The 20,129-nt window shown below is 46.9% G+C and overlaps 1 protein-coding gene across 1 annotated transcript in view; it reads left to right on the top strand.

Moving 5' to 3' along the window:
• The window catches only part of grm5a (glutamate receptor, metabotropic 5a), a 53,723-nt gene extending 34,378 nt beyond the window's left edge, over positions 1-19,345 (top strand). Inside the window, exons 7-18 of the mRNA XM_056284890.1 lie at positions 503-738; positions 2,697-2,818; positions 2,900-3,024; positions 3,148-3,313; positions 4,418-4,544; positions 7,428-7,545; positions 7,759-7,945; positions 9,289-9,447; positions 10,545-10,670; positions 10,837-11,019; positions 13,512-13,681; positions 18,173-19,345. Of these exons, the coding sequence (XP_056140865.1) occupies positions 503-738; positions 2,697-2,818; positions 2,900-3,024; positions 3,148-3,313; positions 4,418-4,544; positions 7,428-7,545; positions 7,759-7,945; positions 9,289-9,447; positions 10,545-10,670; positions 10,837-11,019; positions 13,512-13,681; positions 18,173-19,094 (2,641 nt within the window). The 3' untranslated portion in view covers positions 19,095-19,345. The remainder of the gene's footprint in view (positions 1-502; positions 739-2,696; positions 2,819-2,899; positions 3,025-3,147; positions 3,314-4,417; positions 4,545-7,427; positions 7,546-7,758; positions 7,946-9,288; positions 9,448-10,544; positions 10,671-10,836; positions 11,020-13,511; positions 13,682-18,172) is intronic.
• The last annotated feature ends 784 nt before the right edge of the window (positions 19,346-20,129 follow it).

Genomic DNA, 20,129 nt, shown 5'->3' with positions numbered 1-20,129 from the left:
TGACTGTGTTTCTGATGTTGTCGTGAGGAGTGTGGGGAGGTGTGTCGAGGGTGTCTGTCTGTGAGAGCTGGCGCTGGATCGGCTGGGAGAGCTTGGTCTGCTTTGTCCGGTGCTTGCCTGGAGCTGCGAGGAGGACGAGGGTGGTCTGACAGGACGCGGAAGCAGGGTGGGCTAAGCTAACTGCTAGTCCATGCAGACTGGTGGTTCCGACATGCATCCTGGCTGGCGTTCGTTCCCTTGGACAGTGATTTTTTTAAAAAATTTTAGTTTTGATATATGCATTAGTTTGGATATGTGTATTCTTGTAGTCTTTGGATGTGTTTTTGTCTTTGTGTTGTACTGCTGCTGGCTGGGGGAAATTGCATATTGTTTCATTTCCTGTACGCAAGTGCATGAAAGGAAATGACAAATAAAGTTTTCCTTCCTGTCTTTATTAATATCCTTGAAGTTTGCCTTACATCTTACCTTTCTCTGTTTTTCCCTCTCTCCATCCCCTCTCCAGTGACGGCTGGGCGGACAGATATGATGTAACTGACGGTTACCAGAGGGAGGCAACTGGCGGCATCACGATCAAGCTGAAGTCTGCATACGTGACCTGGTTTGATGACTATTACTTGAACCTAAAGCCTGAGGTCAACCTGAGGAACCCCTGGTTCCCTGAGTTCTGGCAGCATCGCTTCCAGTGCAGGCTAACGGGTCACCTGCAGGAGAGCAGCAAGTACAACCGTACCTGCACCTGTTAGTACAGACACCAGCTTTGGAATATCACCACGCTATCAGTCACATTGTCTTCCGGTTATCTGGTCTGGAACCTGTGAGCGTATGTTTGGTTGCAAAGTTGGTGGGGACATAATTTTTCTAACTGTTTAAATGTAGTGATTATATCACACATGAACATAGTATGTCTTGTGTGCTATTATTTCCATATCATCTCTCATCTTATGTCATCATCAGCTGCTTCTCTGGGGTCAGGTCGCAGTGGCAGCAAGCTAAGTAGGGTACACCAGACATCCCTCTCCCCAGCAACACCCTCAAGCTCCTCCTGGGGGATCCCAAGGCGTTCCCAGGCCAGATTCGACATGTAGTCCCTCCGGCAAGTTCTGGGTCTATCCCAGGGTCTCCTCCCAGTTGAACGTGTCTGGAAAACTGCCAAAGGAAGGCACCCAGGAGGCATCCTAATCAGATGCCCGAACCACCTTGACTGGCTCCTTTTGACGCGAAGGAGCAGCGGCTCTACTCCGAGCTCCCTCCGGATGTCCGAGCTCCTCACCCTATCTCTAAGGCTTAGCCCAGACACCCGACGGAGGAAACTCATTTCAGCCACTTGTATCCACGATCTCACCCTTTTGGTCACTACCCAAAGCTCATAACCACAGGTGAGGGCTGGAACGATGATTGACTGGTAAATTGAGAACTCTGCCTTCCGGCTCAGCTCCCTCTTCACCACAACGGTCCAGTGCAACGTCCTGATTACTGCTGATGCTGCACCAATCCACCTGTCAATCTCCTGCTCCATCCTACTCTCAGTCGTGAACAAGACCCCGAGATACTTGAACTACTTCAGTTGAGGCAACAACTCATCCCCAACCCAGAGGGAGCAGTCTGGTAGAGAACCATGGCCTCAGACGTGGAGGTGCTGACTCTCATCCTGGCCATTTCACACTTAGCTGCAAACTGCCCCAGTGCGTGCTGGAGGTCGCGTTCTCATGAAGCCAACAAAACCACATCATCTACAAAGAGCAGAGATGGAATTCTGAGGTTACCGAAATGGACACACTACTCACCTTGGCTGTGCCTTGAGATCCTGTCCATGAATATCACAAACAGAACTGGAGACAAGGGACAACCTTGGCGGAGTCCGACACCCCCCAAAAATGTGTTTGACTTTGTGCTGAGAATGTGGGCACTGCTCTCATTTTGTTTATACAAGGACTGCCCTGGTACCCCGTACTCCCACAGTAGCGCCCACAGAGTGCCCCGGGGTACACGGTCATAAGCCTTTTCCAAGTCCACAAAACACATGTAGACTGGCTGGTCAAACACCCATGCCTCACTCAGCACTTCCGCAAGGGTAAACAGTTGGTCCGTTGTTCCACAGCCAGGACAGAATCCACATTGTTCCTCCTGGAGCCGAGGTTCGACAATCGGTCGGAGCCTCCTTTCCAGCACCCTAGAGTAGACTTTCCCAGGGAGGCTGAGCAGTGTGATGCCCCGATAATAGGAGCACACCCTCCAGCATGTTCTTATTAAGGCACCGTTTCACCATTTTGAATGTTGAGCTTTGGCAGACCCTTACTGTATGAATTTGATTATATAAATGAGAGAAATCATGTTAAATATAAATCTGACATCTCTCAGACAACTTTTTTTTCAAAGGGTTGCCTAATTATCGACAAAAAAGTTTAAATTGTATATGAGTGGCTGTATGTATACCCCTCATCTAAACACCCTGAAGGAATTAATAATGAGCAGGACATGTTTGCCTTTCATCAAATTTTGGCAAGTACTTTATGGCAGACCACACATATTGGTATGGATACGTCCCCTCTGTCCATCACTCAGCTATGCCTGTGCCTGAACCAGGGCGTAGATGTGGAGTTTTCATTGTGTTGACAGATGAAATGAATCTGACATAAAACCTTTAAGTGGTTCTTACAAAATCTAGTCTTTCTTCACCAAGTACTTCTTTGCTGCAGGGAGAGAATCTCTGCGCCACCAGTATGCCCAAGACACCAAGATGGGCTTTGTCATCAATGCCATCTATTCCATGGCCTACGGTCTACATGCCATGCAGCAAGCCCTGTGCCCAGGGTATGAGGTAGGATGAGTGAATGGTGTCTTTTCATGGTTTGAAAGGGGATGTGATCGTTAATAATAAAACCCTTTCCCCTGGTTTCAGGGTTTATGTGATTCCATGCGGCCGGTTGATGGTCGCAAGCTGCTAGATTTCCTGATGAAAACCAACTTCACTGGTGTGTCTGGAGAGACCATCCATTTCGACCAGAATGGAGATTCCCCTGGAAGGTAAGGGGCATTAGCTGGAAGGAAGGAAGGAAACTAAAAGGTTAAGCCAGAAGTAATAAAACAGAAGAATGAAGAAAGATTATGAATTCAGGAATAGGCGATTTTACATAATGTGTGTTTCAGGTATGAAATCATGAACTTCAAGCATATAGGCGACAAGTACAGTTACATCCACGTGGGAAGCTGGGACCAGGGTGGCCTGAAGATGGACGATGACGAGATCTGGACCGACAACAGTGGAATCATCCAGTCAGTCTGTTCAGAGCCCTGCCAGAAGGCACAGATCAAGGTACAGACTACTCCATTCAGCGCCAAGCCGTTGGCATATTCTGCAGATTTTATGATTCATGGGAAAATTAAACATATCCAAATTAGCAGTATATTGTCAATTTCTTCATTCTTGTATGTGTTACGAAAGAGTATTTAAACACTTGTTTTTCACCTGTTTTTGGCCACTAATATTTCCACAAAAAAAAGGGGGGGGAAGGGGATGAAGAGCAAGAGAAACGTGGGATATGTGGGACATCAGGGTTCCCATGTGTCCTGGTAGAAAACTTGAAAACGTATAGCGTAGTCTTCCAGTCATGGAGAACACATGGAAAATGATGAAGCTGATCTAATGTCCTAGAAATATTATTGAGGCTACAAAATTGTATTTTTACCCCCTACAAGATGTTTCACACCAGTGCATGAATTTTCAGCAAGAAAGCTACACACAGGGGCGTAGCGGTCTATTCCCTTGCCTACCAACACAGGGATCGCCGGTTCGAATCCCCTTGTTGCCTCCGGCTTGGTCGGGCGTCCCTGCAGACACAGTCGCCCATGTCTGCGGGTGGGAAGCCGGATGTGGGTATGTGTCCTGGTCGCTGCACTAGCGCCTCCTCTGGTTGGTTGGGGCACATGTTTGGGGGGAGGGGGAAATAGCGTGATCCTCCCACGCGCTACGTCCCCCCTGGTGAAACTCCTCACTGTCAGGTGAAAAGAAGTGGCTGGCGACTCCACATGTATCGGAGGAGGCATGTGGTAGTCTGCGGCCCTCCCCGGATCGGCAGAGGGGGCGGAGCAACGACTGGGATGGCTCGGAAGAGTGGGGTAATCAAAAAGACATACATGTTAGGGTTGCTACTCCTGCCTGTGCCCCTGAGCAAGGCAGCTGCCCACTGCTCCTACACAATAGGATGGTTAAATGCAGAGAACACGTTCATCGTAAGGATACAATGACAAAATAAAGGAGCTTTTTTTTGTCTTCCTCTTTTCTTCCCCTTGGAGAGATGCACAAAATAAGGCAAGTTCTAATCCTCAGGCCAATTAGTTTACCACCCAGCATGTTGCCAGCTCAGAAAACGTAACTGAAGGTTTGCTAACTTTTCAATGGTTGGTTGTAATTTGGCAGGTGATCCGTAAGGGCGAGGTGAGCTGCTGCTGGACCTGTACCCCCTGTAAGGAGAACGAATATGTTTTCGACGAGTACACTTGTCGAGCCTGCGACCTGGGCGCTTGGCCAACAGACGACCTCACCGGTAAACGCTCTTCTGGCATCTCGGCCTGTCTGCGACTACAACATGTTCGCCGTTAACAAATGCCAGGCCGTCCAGCACGCCAGAAAAGCCTGGGATCTGGGTCACCGCACTTATCGTACGCTCAGAAATCCCCTTATGTCTCCCTCGCCGACGTTCAAACGCAGATCTGAAGACGCTGCCAGCAAAACGGATTTGGCTGAATTTGAGAATCGTATCGCCAAAGTCTCCGAATACAGTTAGAGTAGTGCAGCCCCACTCCAATAACCCGTTAAATGCTGCACGTCCCCCATAATCACAGAAGTATGAGTCAGTTCATCTGGACAACTGAGGGAAACGCTTCATCACTCGTCTAAGTCAGTGGTTCTCGACCTTTTTGGGGTCCTGGACCCCCTGCGTATTTTTGATCCACCCTGAGGACCCCTCCACCTGATCTTGGGGGAGGGGGGTTGCAATTTGATAGAAACAGTAGAAACTGCATTTTAAATTGCATTATAGCATTTATTCACTCTTTGGGGCAAAAATAAGAGCTTTCAGTTGTAACTTAGATATAGTTAACAAAACAGAATTCTTATGCAGTAACTTTCAGATATATGTAACAAAACAGAATATGTATTCAGTAACTTTCAGATATATGTAACAAAACAGAATATGTATTCAGTAACTTTCAGATATATGTAACAAAACAGAATATGTATTCAGTAACTTTCAGATATATGTAACAAAACAGAATATGTATTCAGTAACTTTCAGATATATGTAACAAAACAGAATATGTATTCAGTAACTTTCAGATATATGTAACAAAACAGAATATGTATGCAGTAACTTTCAGATATATGTAACAACAGAATTTTTATGCAGTAACTTTTAACAATGCAAACGGGAGCGAGATCTCTTATTAAAATACAATAAATTACACTTGTGAAACAGATGTAATTAGAGAAAAAAGTCCTGTTACCCTTTATAGTTTAGGTAGATAAAGGTCTCGGTCACATTTGAGTAAAATAATCCTATTTCTATAAATGTCATAGGATCTTTTTTTTAAAGATATTTTATTTTCACGGACCCCTTGCAATTACCCCACGGACCACTAGGGGTCCGCGGACCCCCGGTTGAGAAACACTGGTCTAAGTGACCTCTTCAGTCTCAGCTGACTGCAGGTATCCCCGCCCTTATAGACAATAGTTGCCAGGGCCGTCTTAATACATGGCCATGCTGGGCAGTTGCCTGGGGGCCCCACGAGCATAGGGGCCCCATGCTAATCTATGTATGTTGTGACTAGCTGTCAATAAATAAACAAATACTCTACTCAAGGCTCACCGTTTTCGGGTTTTTAATTTTTCAAAGCCGTCCAGCATGCCGAATTTCGCCACAAGAGGACACTGTTACATAACCTCACACGAACAGGAACAACTTTTGGATCCGTGGACACATAAAATCCGGGTGAAAATCGGTTTAAAAATCCGGGTATTTTTCGGTGAAAATCGGTAAAAACGGAAAACGCTGAGCCTTGACTATATCATACTAAACTATGAATATTTGTCATTGGAAAATGCATACTTAGCATGTGTTTTACTAAAGACAATGAGCAATATTAATGTTAATTTTTATGATAACAAGTGGACATTGACATTCGCCTCTGATTTAGTATCACGGTTACCTCTGCAACCACACGTGCATTTATGTGTCTGTCTCTCACACGCTACATAACGTAAGTACCAATAAATATATGTTTAATTTTATTGACCATTTACATTTTTCTTCCTGTGAGTGGTTGTGTAGGTAGGGGCCCCAGTGCACTGCTTTGCCCGAGGGCCTATAATGCTGTTAAGACGGCCCTGATAGATGCATAACGACCGAAACCAATGATCAGTTTCATATGCAAATATGGGTGTGACCGCTAACTAGAGTTTCAATGGCCATGTGCACTATTCACAGAGGATTGGGGAATAGTTGCAATCGCAGCATTGTAAGATGGTGACAGATGTACTCTTAGCCCCCCCCCTTCCCCCTCAGTTCAGGGATGGTCGTTCCCTCTTCGCATAGATGGCCTCTTTGACTCCCCGTTCAAACCAGCATTCCTCCCTATCAAGGATGTGCACACCCTCATCCTAGAAAGAGTGGCCACTGGCCTGTAGATGGGTGTAGACTGTGGAGTCCTGGCCTGACGTAGTAGTGCTCCTGTGTTGTGCCATCCTCTTGGCCAGCGACTGCTTGGTCTCCCCGACGTACAAGTCACGGCAATCCTCCCGGCACACTGTATTGCTCTGTTTGTGCCGGGGGATCTGATAACTGGGGTGGACCAGTTTCTGGCACAGCGTGTTTTGGAGTTTGAAAGCAACCGAGACACGGTATTTGGAAAATACACGTCTCAACTATTCCGAGACTTCCGCCGCATACGGAATCACCACGGGTTTAAGGTCGGGCAGCTGTTTTACTTCTCCTCGCCTCGATCGGCTGGTGCACTGTTTGGGCGTCTTCCTGGCATTGACAAACGCCCAGTTAGGATAACCACACCTGACCAGGGCCTGTGTCCAGATGAACCGGTTCAACTTTCTGTGGTTTCCTTACCCGGATTATTGCGCATGCATCAAGACACAGGTGTAGATCAAGAGACAAGTGCACCAAGTGTGTCCTTCACTAAGAAGGAGCAGGTGGATGGGGCTTCATTTCAGTGGCCACATCCCCCATGTTCCTCTCATCTAGTTTCAGTATGATCTTTTTTATCCGTGGTAAGTTACACAGTATTACGTGTCAGTCTAGCAGAGTACGTGGTTAATGAAAAACGTCTGCATGCACAAATACACAAAAAGGACAATTGTATATGATTTTTTCCCCCTCTGTCTCATTTTCTTGATCCCGCAATCCTCCCCCACCTCTCAGGTTGTGAGCCCATCCCGGTGCAGTATGTGCGATGGGGGGACCCTGAGCCCATTGCTGCAGTGGTCTTCGCCTGTCTGGGTCTCATGGCCACCCTTTTTGTTACATCTATCTTCATCAAGTAATGCCTTACAACTTAAGTAGCTATGTTCACACTTGGTGTTGAGAGATTGCATTGCCACAAAACCTCTTATTGTCACGTAGATCACAACGGAGCATGGCATAACTAAATTGAACATAATTGTTTAAGTTGTTGTTTTTGATCCGGTGATCACATTTCTTATTTGTCGTTACTTATTATGAGAATGTAAATATGCCCTGTCATTTAATCCAGGTTTTGGGACACTCCTGTCGTTAAGTCATCCAGTCGTGAGTTGTGTTACATCATCCTGGCCGGAATCTTTCTGGGCTACCTGTGTACTTTCAGCCTCATTGCCAAGCCCCACGTTGTGTACTGCTACCTCCAACGACTGGGCATCGGCCTGTCCCCCGCAATGAGCTACTCCGCCCTGGTCACCAAGGTAATTAAGATTCAGATTCAGGAAACCTTATCGTCTATCCCTTGGACAGAATCATATGTGATGAATGTGACTTTTCCCTCCAATATGGTGGCGCAGTGGTTAGTGCTGTCGCCTCACAGCAAGAAGGTCCCTGGGTTCGAACCCTGGAGTTGTCCAACCTCGGGGGTCATCTCAGGTCGTCCTCTGTGTGGAGTTTGCATGTTCTCTCCGTGTGCTCCGGTTTCCCCCACCATCAAAAAGACATGCATGTTAGGGTTTAATCCCTGTCTGTGTCCCTGAGCAAGGCCTTTAGAAAGAATAATTACTTTAGCTTGATTTAATTAATCATAATTCAGATTCGCTGTCCCTTTGTCAAAGAATTAATACCTTTTCGGTAACACTTTAGTATGGGGAACATAAAAAAACTTAATTACTAGTGAATTAGTAATGATCAAGATGTCACTTTAGTATGGGGAACATATTCTAAGTAACAAAAACTTAATTTACAGTAATTTAACACTATGAACACTTGTAGTTTTGTGTGTTGTTATGTGAGAACAGACCATATTCATTAAGTGTTAGTAAGGGAGAATAACTCTTCTTGTGGTACTACCACCTTATAAAGTCCACACTAAGCAAAGCATATTGAGATGGTACTACTAATAAGCAATGCTTCTGAGGTTATAGAGGGAAAACTCATAGTTAATGGCTTACTGGTTGTATAATAAGGCCATGCAGAATAAGGCATTAATGAGTATGTAATGACCAATTAAGAGCCAACATGTTGCTAATTTGCATGCTAATGAGCACCTAATTAATGGTGACTACGTTCCCCATACTAAAGTGTCACCACCTTTTTTACCTCTTCAGATGTAACTCCTCGACAACTTCACTGTCATTGCTGTGTTGGTAGACTTCAGCTAAAACATCCTCGAGGACATTTGGGGAGCGTCGGGGGGCAATTTTTAAGATTTAGGCTCTTACAGAGTGGGGAACTTTTCCATGTCAGAAAAGTTCTACGACCCTTTAAATGTAAATGGCTTTGCACGCACAATGACACAATAGAATTTTAATCCCAAGACCTTTGCACAGACAAGGCTCCAGGTCTCCACAGAGATACGGGGCCAAAGCGGGTGAAAGGGGATCCGGGGGGCTTTAGAAGGTAGGGATTAGAAGAGCTGCCTCTAAGGCCGTGGCCCCGTGCCCATTGTTTTAATGGGGGGTTTAAAGTGAGAGTTGATGTATGGAGCTGGGGGTTTAATGCTCAGCATCGGTGAACTTGAGAAATGGGAGTTTATTGATCGGTGTCAGCGCCGTGTGGTGAGTGTGATAGAAGTGTGTTTAAGCATCTATTCTTGATCCAGACCAACCGTATAGCCCGGATCCTGGCGGGCAGCAAGAAGAAAATCTGCACCAAGAAACCCCGCTTCATGTCGGCCTGCGCACAGCTGGTTATCGCCTCCCTGCTCATACTCTTGCAGCTGGGGATTATCGTGGCCCTTCTCATTATCGAGCCACCTCAGGTGTGTGTTGTGTTGTGCTAGTGGTGCTATCAGCTAGTACCAGTTCTCATGTACCATCAGTACTGCTGCTTTTACGTGTTGCATGGTAGTTACAGTCACCTGTTGTTGCAGGTCAACAAAACAAATCCCATCGCCTAGCAACACCGGGATCGCCGGTTCAAATCCCCGTGTTACCTCCAGCTTGGTCAGACGTCCCTACAGACACAATTGGCCGTGTCTGCGGGTGGGAAGCCGGGTGTGGGTATGTGTCCTGGTCGCTGCACTAGCGCCTCCTCTGGTCAGTCGGGGGATATGTTTGAGGGGACTGGGGGGGGAACAGCGTGATCCTCCCACGTGCTACGTCCCCCTGGTGAAACTCCTCACTGTCAGGTGAAAAGAAGCGGCTGGCGACTCCATGTGTATCGGAGGGGGTATGTGGTGGTCTGCAGCCCTCCCCGGATCGGCAGAGGGGGTGGAGCAGCGACCGGGACGGCTCGGAAGAGTGGGGTAATTGGCCGGGTACAATTGGGGGGGAAATAATAATAATAATAACAATAACATCTTATTAGATGGCTGCAATAATTGGGACAACAGGTGAAAGTAATGAACTACCCAGCAGTTGAAAACCAGCAGTGCTGGTGGTGCCTGAGGACCTGATTGAGAACCACTGTGCTATTGTATGCTTGTGTGTGCCCGTGTGCGCAAATGTGCCTTACAGTAAACTCACCTCGGTCTGTCACAGACTGCAAACTAGTTACTTCATGATGTAGTTTACATAACCACGCCCCTCTCTTCTCACCCTACCTGCCACCTTAAAGACAACCCTCCCCCACCCTGGTCACCCTTAAAACACCGTCTCCCTCATCAGCTCCTAATCTACCTTTTCTGGCCTTTCACCCCTGTTTAATAATATCCTAGTCGCAGTAATATTGTCAGGTCTTTGTGGTTGTTTGCAGTTTTCGGTTGTGCGTGACTCGTAGCCTAGCGAACCGTTGCTCTCGTTGTGAGTCATTCTGGACAGGCGAGTCTGTGACATACCTAAAACGTGAAATGCCAGTGTGAACTGAATTAACCGGGTGAATTAACCAGAGCGTACATACCCCCCCTGCCCCCCCCAGGTGATCTATGACTACCCGAGTATCCGCGAGGTACACCTCATCTGTAACCTGACCACCCTGGGCGTTGTGGCACCGCTGGGCTACAACGGCCTGCTCATCCTCAGCTGCACCTTCTACGCCTTCAAGGTACTGCCATCAGGATCACGGAGACCCGGACACGTACACTTAGTCTCTACATGTATGGTTTATTTCTAACCGTGTTGAACTCCTGTGCCCCTTCTCTCCACGGTCCTTCCCATGTGTCAACTCTTCTGCCACCCCGCATCATCGTTACCCGTTCTGTCTCTGCCAGACTCGAAATGTCCCCGCCAACTTTAACGAGGCCAAGTACATCGCCTTCACCATGTACACCACCTGCATCATCTGGCTGGCCTTTGTTCCTATCTACTTTGGCTCCAACTACAAGATCATCACGATGTCCTTTAGCGTTAGCCTCAGCGCTACCGTTGCACTTTGCTGCATGTTTGCTCCTAAGGTGAGTTGCCACCATAGAGTGCCATATTTACTGCCTGTATGCAGGATGGGTATACATGGATGTATATGTCTACCAAAAAAACAAAAATAAATACATAAATATATTTTAAAGAAAAAAACTTTTATCCCCATAGGGACCTGCACTGCATCTTTAACACTGCAGGCCTTACCAGCTGCACTTGAAGAGTAAACTGCATATATATATATATCTATATATCTATATATCTATATATATATATATATATATATATATATATATATATACACTACCGTTCAAAAGTTTGGGATCACCCAAACAATTTTGTGTTTTCCATGAAAAGTCACACTTATTCACCACCATATGTTGTGAAATGAATAGAAAATAGAGTCAAGACATTGACAAGGTTAGAAATAATGATTTGTATTTGAAATAAGATTTTTTTACATCAAACTTTGCTTTCGTCAAAGAATCCTCCATTTGCAGCAATTACAGCATTGCAGATCTTTGGCATTCTAGCTGTTAATTTGTTGAGGTAATCTGGAGAAATTGCACCCCACGCTTCCAGAAGCAGCTCCCACAAGTTGGATTGGTTGGATGGGCACTTCTTTGAGCAGATTGAGTTTCTGGAGCATCACATTTGTGGGGTCAATTAAACGCTCAAAATGGCCAGAAAAAGAGAACTTTCATCTGAAACTCGACAGTCTATTCTTGTTCTTAGAAATGAAGGCTATTCCATGCGAGAAATTGCTAAGAAATTGAAGATTCCCTACCCCGGTGTGTACTACTCCCTTCAGAGGACAGCACAAACAGGCTCTAACCAGAGTAGAAAAAGAAGTGGGAGGCCGCGTTGCACAACTGAGCAAGAAGATAAGTACATTAGAGTCTCTAGTTTGAGAAACAGACGCCTCACAGGTCCCCAACTGGCATCTTCATTAAATAGTACCTGTTAGAGCCTGTTTGTGCTGTCCTCTGAAGGGAGTAGTACACACCGGTGTAGGAAATCTTCAATTTCTTAGCAATTTCTCGCATGGAATAGACTTCATTTCTAAGAACAAGAATAGACTGTCGAGTTTCAGATGAAAGTTCTCTTTTTCTGGCCATTTTGAGCGTTTAATTGACCCCACAAATGTGATGCTCCAGAAACTCAATCTGCTCAAAGAAGTGCCCATCCAACCAATCCAACTTGTGGGAGCTGCTTCTGGAAGCGTGGGGTGCAATTTCTCCAGATTACCTCAACAAATTAACAGCTAGAATGCCAAAGGTCTGCAATGCTGTAATTGCTGCAAATGGAGGATTCTTTGACGAAAGCAAAGTTTGATGTAAAAAAAATCTTATTTCAAATACAAATCATTATTTCTAACCTTGTCAATGTCTTGACTCTATTTTCTATTCATTTCACAACATATGGTGGTGAATAAGTGTGACTTTTCATGGAAAACACGAAATTGTTTGGGTGATCCCAAACTTTTGAACGGTAGTGTATATATATATATATTTGGATTGTTTTGTTCCTTATTTGTTGAGCACTTTCCCTACCATTGAGTGTTTCTTTTAACAAAGTTTATATATATATACATACACATATATACATACACATATATATACACATATATATATATATACATATATATAGTGTTTCGGAAACCGTCAATGGTGTTATAAGTGCTCAACTAATGAGAAGCGGAATATCAACATCAATACTGATATAGTGGGCGGCACGGTGGTGCAGCGGTTAGCACAATCACCTCACAACGAGAAGGTCCTGGGTTCGAACCCTGGCATTGTCCAACCTTGGGGGTCGTCCCGGGTCATCCTCTGTGTGGAGTTTGCATGTTCTCCCCGTGTCTGCGTGGGTTTCCTCCGGGGGCTCCGGTTTCCTCCCACAGTCCAAAGACATGTAGGTCAGCTGAATCGACCGTACTAAATTGTCCCTAGGTGTGAATGTGTGTGTGTGGCCCTGTGATGGTCTGGCGGCCTGTCCAGGGTGTCTCCCCGCCTGCCTCCCAATGACTGCTGGGCTAGGCTCCAGCATCCCGCGACTGTAATTAGGATAAGCGGCTTGGATAATGGATGGATGGAATATATATTGCAATCAAATCATTGTAAGATGGCAACCATTGCCCAATCCTCTGTGATAGTACACATGGCTCTAGTTAATGGTCAGGCCCTTATTTACATATGAAACCGGGTTGTTGGTTTCGGTCGTTATGCCACTGTATTGTTTATAAGGGTGGGGATTCCTGCAGTCGGTTGAGACTGAGGAGGTCACTTAGATGAGCGATGAAACATATATCTCAGTAAACGTTGTGTCTAGATGAACTGACTCAACCCTCTGAGATCTCCCCTAAGGCGAGAGATGGGAAGCTGCACTCACACACATGGTTCCCAGCGCCGGAGCTCACTCGTTACTAATCGGCTCCCTCTCCCCTGTATAGTTTCTTTGCAAGTTTCCTTTGTGAGATTGCAGGCTGCCGTTTGAGACGTTATGCTTTGTTGCTGCTTCTCACGGTCAGGTGTACATTATGCTGGTCAAGCCGGAGAAGAACGTGCGCAGCGCTTTCACCACGTCCACGGTGGTGCGCATGCATGTGGGTGACGCCAAGAACGCCGCCAACGCTGCCAAATCCTCGAGCAGCATGTCCAACCTCTTCAGACGTCGTGGCTGCGGGCACGATAACATCAGGTACGGGGGGGGGGGGGGGGGCAAGTGGGTGTCGACTAGTAGAGGATAGATTTGGCTTTGTATAACGCTAAAATGTGAAGGTCTGTACTAGCATTGGTGCACATGGTGTTAGCATGGTTTGGACCTGCAGAACTCAATACTCTTAGCTCGGTAGTGTTGGTGTCAGGCTCTGCACACTGAGCCACGTAGGACTGCATCGCTTATGGTCCAGTTTACGGTAGGTTGTGTAACGGGTTTGGCGCTCAAGGGGAAGAAGTGAAATGTACAACTTATATAGGCAGGTAGGGACACATTCCCAGCGTTTGATCCAGGCCACGCCATTATGTCATCGGCTTCCTAAAAAATCCTAAATAAACCCCCTAGAAATTGATGCATGGGCCCAAATGACCCTTTCCTAAAATGAGAACATTGTGTAATAGCACATTTTAGGGCGAGACTGTGTTACCTTTCATTTCAACTGAGGGTGATGCAATTAAAGTTTTTTAGACCATTCAGTACTGGGGGCCATGACAAAAATAAACATCCCCTGCACAAAAATGTAGCTTTATCGTGGCGTAACAATAAAACTAGGCTTCTGAATAACATACTGGAGATACAAACTACGTGTTTTCATTGGCTTTGACGCACAAGGATGCGGTCGAACAACTGAAACAAATATTCCTAAAAAACATCAAATAGTCTGGTAGCCTGATGAAAATATCCCTCTGTCTCTGTCTCTGTACATGGTCAACACTCTACTGCCTTACGAGGCTCAAAGAGGAGGCAGCAAATGTCCCATTTTTATGACACCAAATCAACCTAAAAGTAAACAGAAACCATGAAGAATTTATATTGAACTACTACCACTACTACTACTACTACCAATACTACTACTACTACTACTACTACTACTACTACTACCACTACTACTACTACTACTACTACTTTTGCCTGCTCCCATTAGGGGTCGCCAAAGCGGATCATCCATTTCCATCTCCTCCTGTCCTCTGCATCTCCCTCTTGTCACACCAGCCACCTGCATGTCCTCCCTCACCACATCCATAAACCTCCTCTTTGGCCTTCCTCTTCTCCTCTTCCCTGGCAGCTCCATATTCAGCATCCTTCTCCCAATATACCCAGCATCTCTCCTCCACACATGTCCAAACCATCTCAATCTCGCCTCTCTTGCTTTGTCTCCAAACCGTCCAACCTGAGCCGTCCCTCTAATATACTCGTTCCTAATCCTGTCCTTCTTCGTCACTCCCAATGAAAATCTTAGCATCTTCACCTCCGCCACCTCCAGCTCCTCCTCCTGTCTTTTCATCAGTGCCACTGTCTCCAAACCATACAACATAACTGGTCTCACAACCATCTTGTAAACCTTCCCTTTAACTCTTGCTGGTACCCTTCTGTCACACATCACTCCTGACACTCTTCTCCACCCACTCCACCCTGCCTGCACTCTCTTCTTCACCTCTCTTCTGCCCTCCCCGTTACTTCGGACAGTTGACCCCAAGTATTTAAACTCATACACCTTCGTCACCTCCACTCCTTGCATCCTCACCATTCCACTGTCCTCCCTCTCATTCGTGCCTAGGTATTCTGTCTTCCTCCTACTGACTTTCATTCCTCTTCTCTCCAGTGCATACCTCCACCTCTCCGGGTTTTCCTCAACCATGAAGAATGTACATTTAACTGATAAACAAAAATGGGCAATAATGTGGGTATAAATAACATTGTGTTGTTGTAAGTGTGAAGCGGTTCATTTTTGCCTTTTTTCTGTAGGAATTTGAAACAGAAATAGACTGCATGCCGAAATCAGTGCTTCACTTTCTTGACGCAACAGTGAAAGTCTTTACTCCTGTTGGTAGGAGATGCAAAAGGCATCGTGACTGGAAAAAAAGAGAAAAGATCATGTTGAAGAACAGTTGTTCGTTCACCTCTGGGATCAATATTCAGTCGGAAGCTGAGCGTCAAGTCAGTCGCTCCACAAAGAGGAAGCAACGTAATAGGGGCTGGGAAGTTTAACAGCCAGATTTGCTCAGAACAGTTACATTTGCAAGGCGATAAAAATGATAAAATCATACATTTAAATTATTGTGTTAATGTTGTTAAAAATCGGCCGAATTAGTTTTGTTTTGTACTCAATAAAAGTTCAAAGTTGCTTCCTACGTGTTTATTGTTTCCCCTTTTTTATTGACCCCTGACATTTGATCATAAAAAACTGTAGGGGGGGCAATTTGGCCACCTCTAAATGAATCTTGGATCAAACACTGCGTTATAATGACACTGTTGGGGAGATTATCTGAAGCAATCCGCTGGTCTTCCTCGGTACCTTCTGAGCAGTACCATGTATTATCTCAGCAGGCCACGAGCGGGGATTAAAACCCGGCTAGGACATGTGGTGCAACACATTAGCATCATTATCAACCGTTACCCTTCTTAAAAAGCCTCTGATCGCTCCGGGCTGAATCTGTTGCCACAGACCAGATGGCACGCCGTCAAAAAGCTGTTTCTGGAATTGGAAACAGCCTCCCACATTTGGGTTGACTGCTCCCCAAGGAGACTCGGCGCCTCAGAGGGGTTTCTCTTTCCAGGGAAGAATGAAGGGAGTCTGATGTAAAGCTAGAGAGAAAGTGACGGATAGATCAGAGAGGGCTGAAATGTTGACAGGGAGAACTGAACCCATGGGTAGAAACCCAGGGGGTTCCTCCCTGTTAATGCCATCCTCTGTTCTGCCGTCGACTAGGGTTTATCATACTGACTCATCAGCATAAAAGGCGTCTTAGCCATTGTACTGTATTTGATTGTCCATACATGTATAGTAATACACTAATTTGCACTATATTTCAAGAGGTGGCGGTACAGTGTTGCATTGGTTAGCGCGGTCGCCTCACAGCAAGAAGGTCCTGGGTTTGACCCCCGGGGTAGTCCAACCTTGGGGGTCATCCCGGGACGTCCTCTGTGTGGAGTTTGCATGTTCTCCCCGTGTCTACGTGGGTTTCCTCCGGGGGCGCCGCTTTCCTCCCACAGTCCAAAGACATGTAGGTCAGGTGAATCGGCCATACTAAATTGTCCCTGGGTGTGAATGTGTTGGCCCTTTGATGGACTGGCATCCTGTCCAGGGTGTCTCCTCGCCTGCCACCCAATGACTGCTGGGATAGGCTCCAGCATCCCGTGACCCCGTTTGGGACAAGTGGCTTGGATAATGGATGGATGGATTTTGAAGTTATGCATAATTTATATTAAGTATATGATCCAGTCTTAAATTGTCCTTGCATGCTAATTTAAAAAAAATACTCTTTCCTTTGGTTCAGCCGGGGGGTCACAGGGAACGTCATTGGCAAAGTTCCTGGTTGGGGAGCCAGTACAGGCAGCATGTCCTACCCTGCAAATTAGCAAGTCCTACAGGTTGTGGGGTGCCTATATAGCTGTGGTGGGATCTGGGGACAAAAAGCACAACCCTCCACAAATGTCTCAGATGAGAAAAAGAGAACAAATCTCTCTGACCAAGGCACTCCGTGTAATTAAAAATGTCTTTATTGAAACTTGGACATGTCCAAAAAGGACCTAAAAATGCCCACGCGTAGCGGCTTGGGCCTTCGTCAGGGCATAGTGAGACAAAACGCTATAGAGAAATGCACCATAGCGACCCTTCATCCTTAAGAGTCCAGGGTATTGAGATGATAAAGAAATCTGTGGGGGGGGGGGGGGTAGATTGAAAAAGTTGCTGCAGCAGGAAACTTTTTGGATCTGGAATTTTAAGGCAATGGAGTATCCCGGTTTGAACGAGGAGATAGACTATAGGCCTTTTTTGTAAACATGTCTAATTTATAGTCGACTGTTTTTCTGAGTCACTGTGAACATGTGCCTTTATTGTGATATAGTTGTGGGTGTGTGTACACTTAATCTGTGTTTTTGTTTTCTTTTGACAATGAACTTGTGTTTGGCACGTGACTGCTCTCTAGGATCTGTCTTAGGAATTGGTTGCTTCAGATCCAATCAAGCAACTAACACCTGGGCTCTGTGCCTGCACAAAAACCATCCCCTCCTGTTTTGTCTCACTATGCCCTGAAGAAGGCCCGAGCCGCTACGCGTGGGCATTTTTAGTCCTTTTTGGACATGTCCAAGTTTCAATAAAGACATTTTTAATTACACAGAGTGCCTTGGTCAGAGAGATTTGTTCTCTTTTTCTCATCTGAAACTACTAACCTTGGACCAAAGAGCACCCAACAAATATATGGCTTAACTACAGAGAGGACTGAGCACGCCACTGACTCTAAACACCTCCACAAATGTCATTTGCCCCCCCAAAGACAGTTGAAGGTGGCAGTTGGCAGTTGAAAAGAAGCAGGCAGCGACTCCACTTGTATGGAGGACACATGTTTTCTGTCCAGCCGGTGTAGCGGCTGAGCAGTGACAGAATGTCTGGAGACTAGGGAATCAGACATGCCAGATAGTGAGAAAAAGGGGCAGCAATTCTCTAACGTGTATCTCTTTCCCCTTTATCAGCTCCAACGGCAAATCGATGACCTGGTCGCAGAACGAGCGCGGCTACAGACCGAACCTGTGGAAGAGGATGTCCTTCCACGTAAAGAAAAAGGAAGTGGTGGAGGTCAACCAGACAGCCATCATCAAACCCTTCTCTAAAGGAGCAGACCCAATTCCTGGTGCTGGCGACAAGGTGGAGTATCGCGACGCACCAGCAAATCAGCCCTATCCTGCTAGCACCTACCTACCCTGCTCCTCCGCCCAGTCAACACTTCCCACTGTCAGCCAAAGTGGAGGGAAGACGAAAGATTTCCGCGGGGAGGATGGAGGGGCGACGCAGGCTCTACCTGCCCATGTGCCCGAGCCACAGCGGGGTGATTGTGTTGCCATGGGTAGAAGGAGAACCGATAGCGGTGGAGGGGTGGGTGTGGGAGACTGTGGTGTAATGACTAGCCAGCCTCAGAGGACCACCATCATGGATCAAATCAGCTGCGTGGTTAACCGTTTCACTGCCAACATCAGTGAGCTTAACACCATGATGCTGCCGGAGTCACCGACGGAGGGAGCCACAGTTATCCCCACCTCTGGCCAAATCTCCCTGCCCCCAGCCTCAAATGGCAACCCCTGCCCACCTCCTTACCAAATGCCCCGGGGCAGGCAGGGAGCCTCCGCCGTAACCACGTATGCTGACGTTGCATTGGTCTCCGCCTCCTGTGAGAATCGACCAATAGGCGGGGTTTACGAGTGCGTGGGAGGAGCTTATGGGAACGGCAGAAGATCCAGGGACGTGGACGAGATGGTCGCTCTGACGCCTCCTTCCCCATTCAGAGACTCGTCCGTGGGCTCCGGCAGCGACTCGCCCCCGTCCCCGTCTCTGGTCTCTGAGGCCGAATACGACCAGCTGCTGCTGAGACACTACAGTCAGAGCTCCTCCTCCCTCTGAACACGCTACCCACTCCTTTCCCTCCTTGACCTTTGGTTTTTGTTTTCAGCTTCTTTTTCAGCTTGTCCGAGTCGAGACGATAAAGGCCGCGCTTCAGACCGGACCAACTGCCGAACGCCTCCGTTCACAGTGGACACCACGAATGTCCAAGTTGTTGGGTTGTTGTTTTTACCTTGATGGGATCGTCCCTGTTGATCATAATGGATGAGCGAAGACACGGACACATGCTTCCACTAAAACCGACTGGGCGGGGACCAATCAGCCAGAGGATTTCTAGACTACACTAGCGGACTACAAACACAGATGGGAGAGTGGATGAGAAAAACTTCCCTTTACTGACAAACTGTAATACAAAGCCGGGCATTTTATTTACTTTTCAAACTGAACTGACAGATTTCAGACCTCCCCCCCCCCCCCCCCCCCCCCCAGTTGTACTTAGCCAGTCACCCCGGCCTCCCAAGCCCTCCCGGTCGCTGCTCCACCCCCCTCTGCCGGTCCGGGGAGGGCTGCAGACTACCACGTGCCTCCTACGATACATGCGGAGTCGCCAGCCGCTTCTTTTCACCTGACAGGGAGGAGTTTCGCCAGGGAGATGTAGCGCGTGGGAAGATCATGCTATCCCCCGCAGCCCCCCCCACCCCCGGATAGAGGAGGCGCGAGGGCAGTGACCAGGACACATACCCACATCCAGCTTCCCACCTCTGCAGACACGGCCAATTTTGTCTGTAGGGACGCCCGACCAAGCCGGAGGCAACACGGGGATTTGAACAGGCGATCCCTGTGTTGGGACAATGTTGCATTTCCAATGGAATGATATAAGTAGGAGCACGTGAAATACACAATTCCATGTCAAGACTTCATTTCATCAGCAGTGAGGTAAAATCTCTGGAAATTAGGTTCCCCGTTGCCGTCGGCTACACGTTTATAACATGTAAGCAGTGAGTCAATGGCCCATTTACCAAAACTCCACCTTTCCAAAACCCCTGATTAGTTCAACCCTGAAATACTCGGACCGAAAGCAGCAGCAGCTCAGCG

Source organism: Lampris incognitus, chromosome 8, assembly GCF_029633865.1.
Source record: "Lampris incognitus isolate fLamInc1 chromosome 8, fLamInc1.hap2, whole genome shotgun sequence".
NCBI classification, from domain to species: domain Eukaryota; kingdom Metazoa; phylum Chordata; class Actinopteri; order Lampriformes; family Lampridae; genus Lampris; species Lampris incognitus.
The sequence above is the reverse complement of the archived record's forward strand: the minus strand, read 5'-3'. Positions and strand labels throughout refer to the sequence as shown.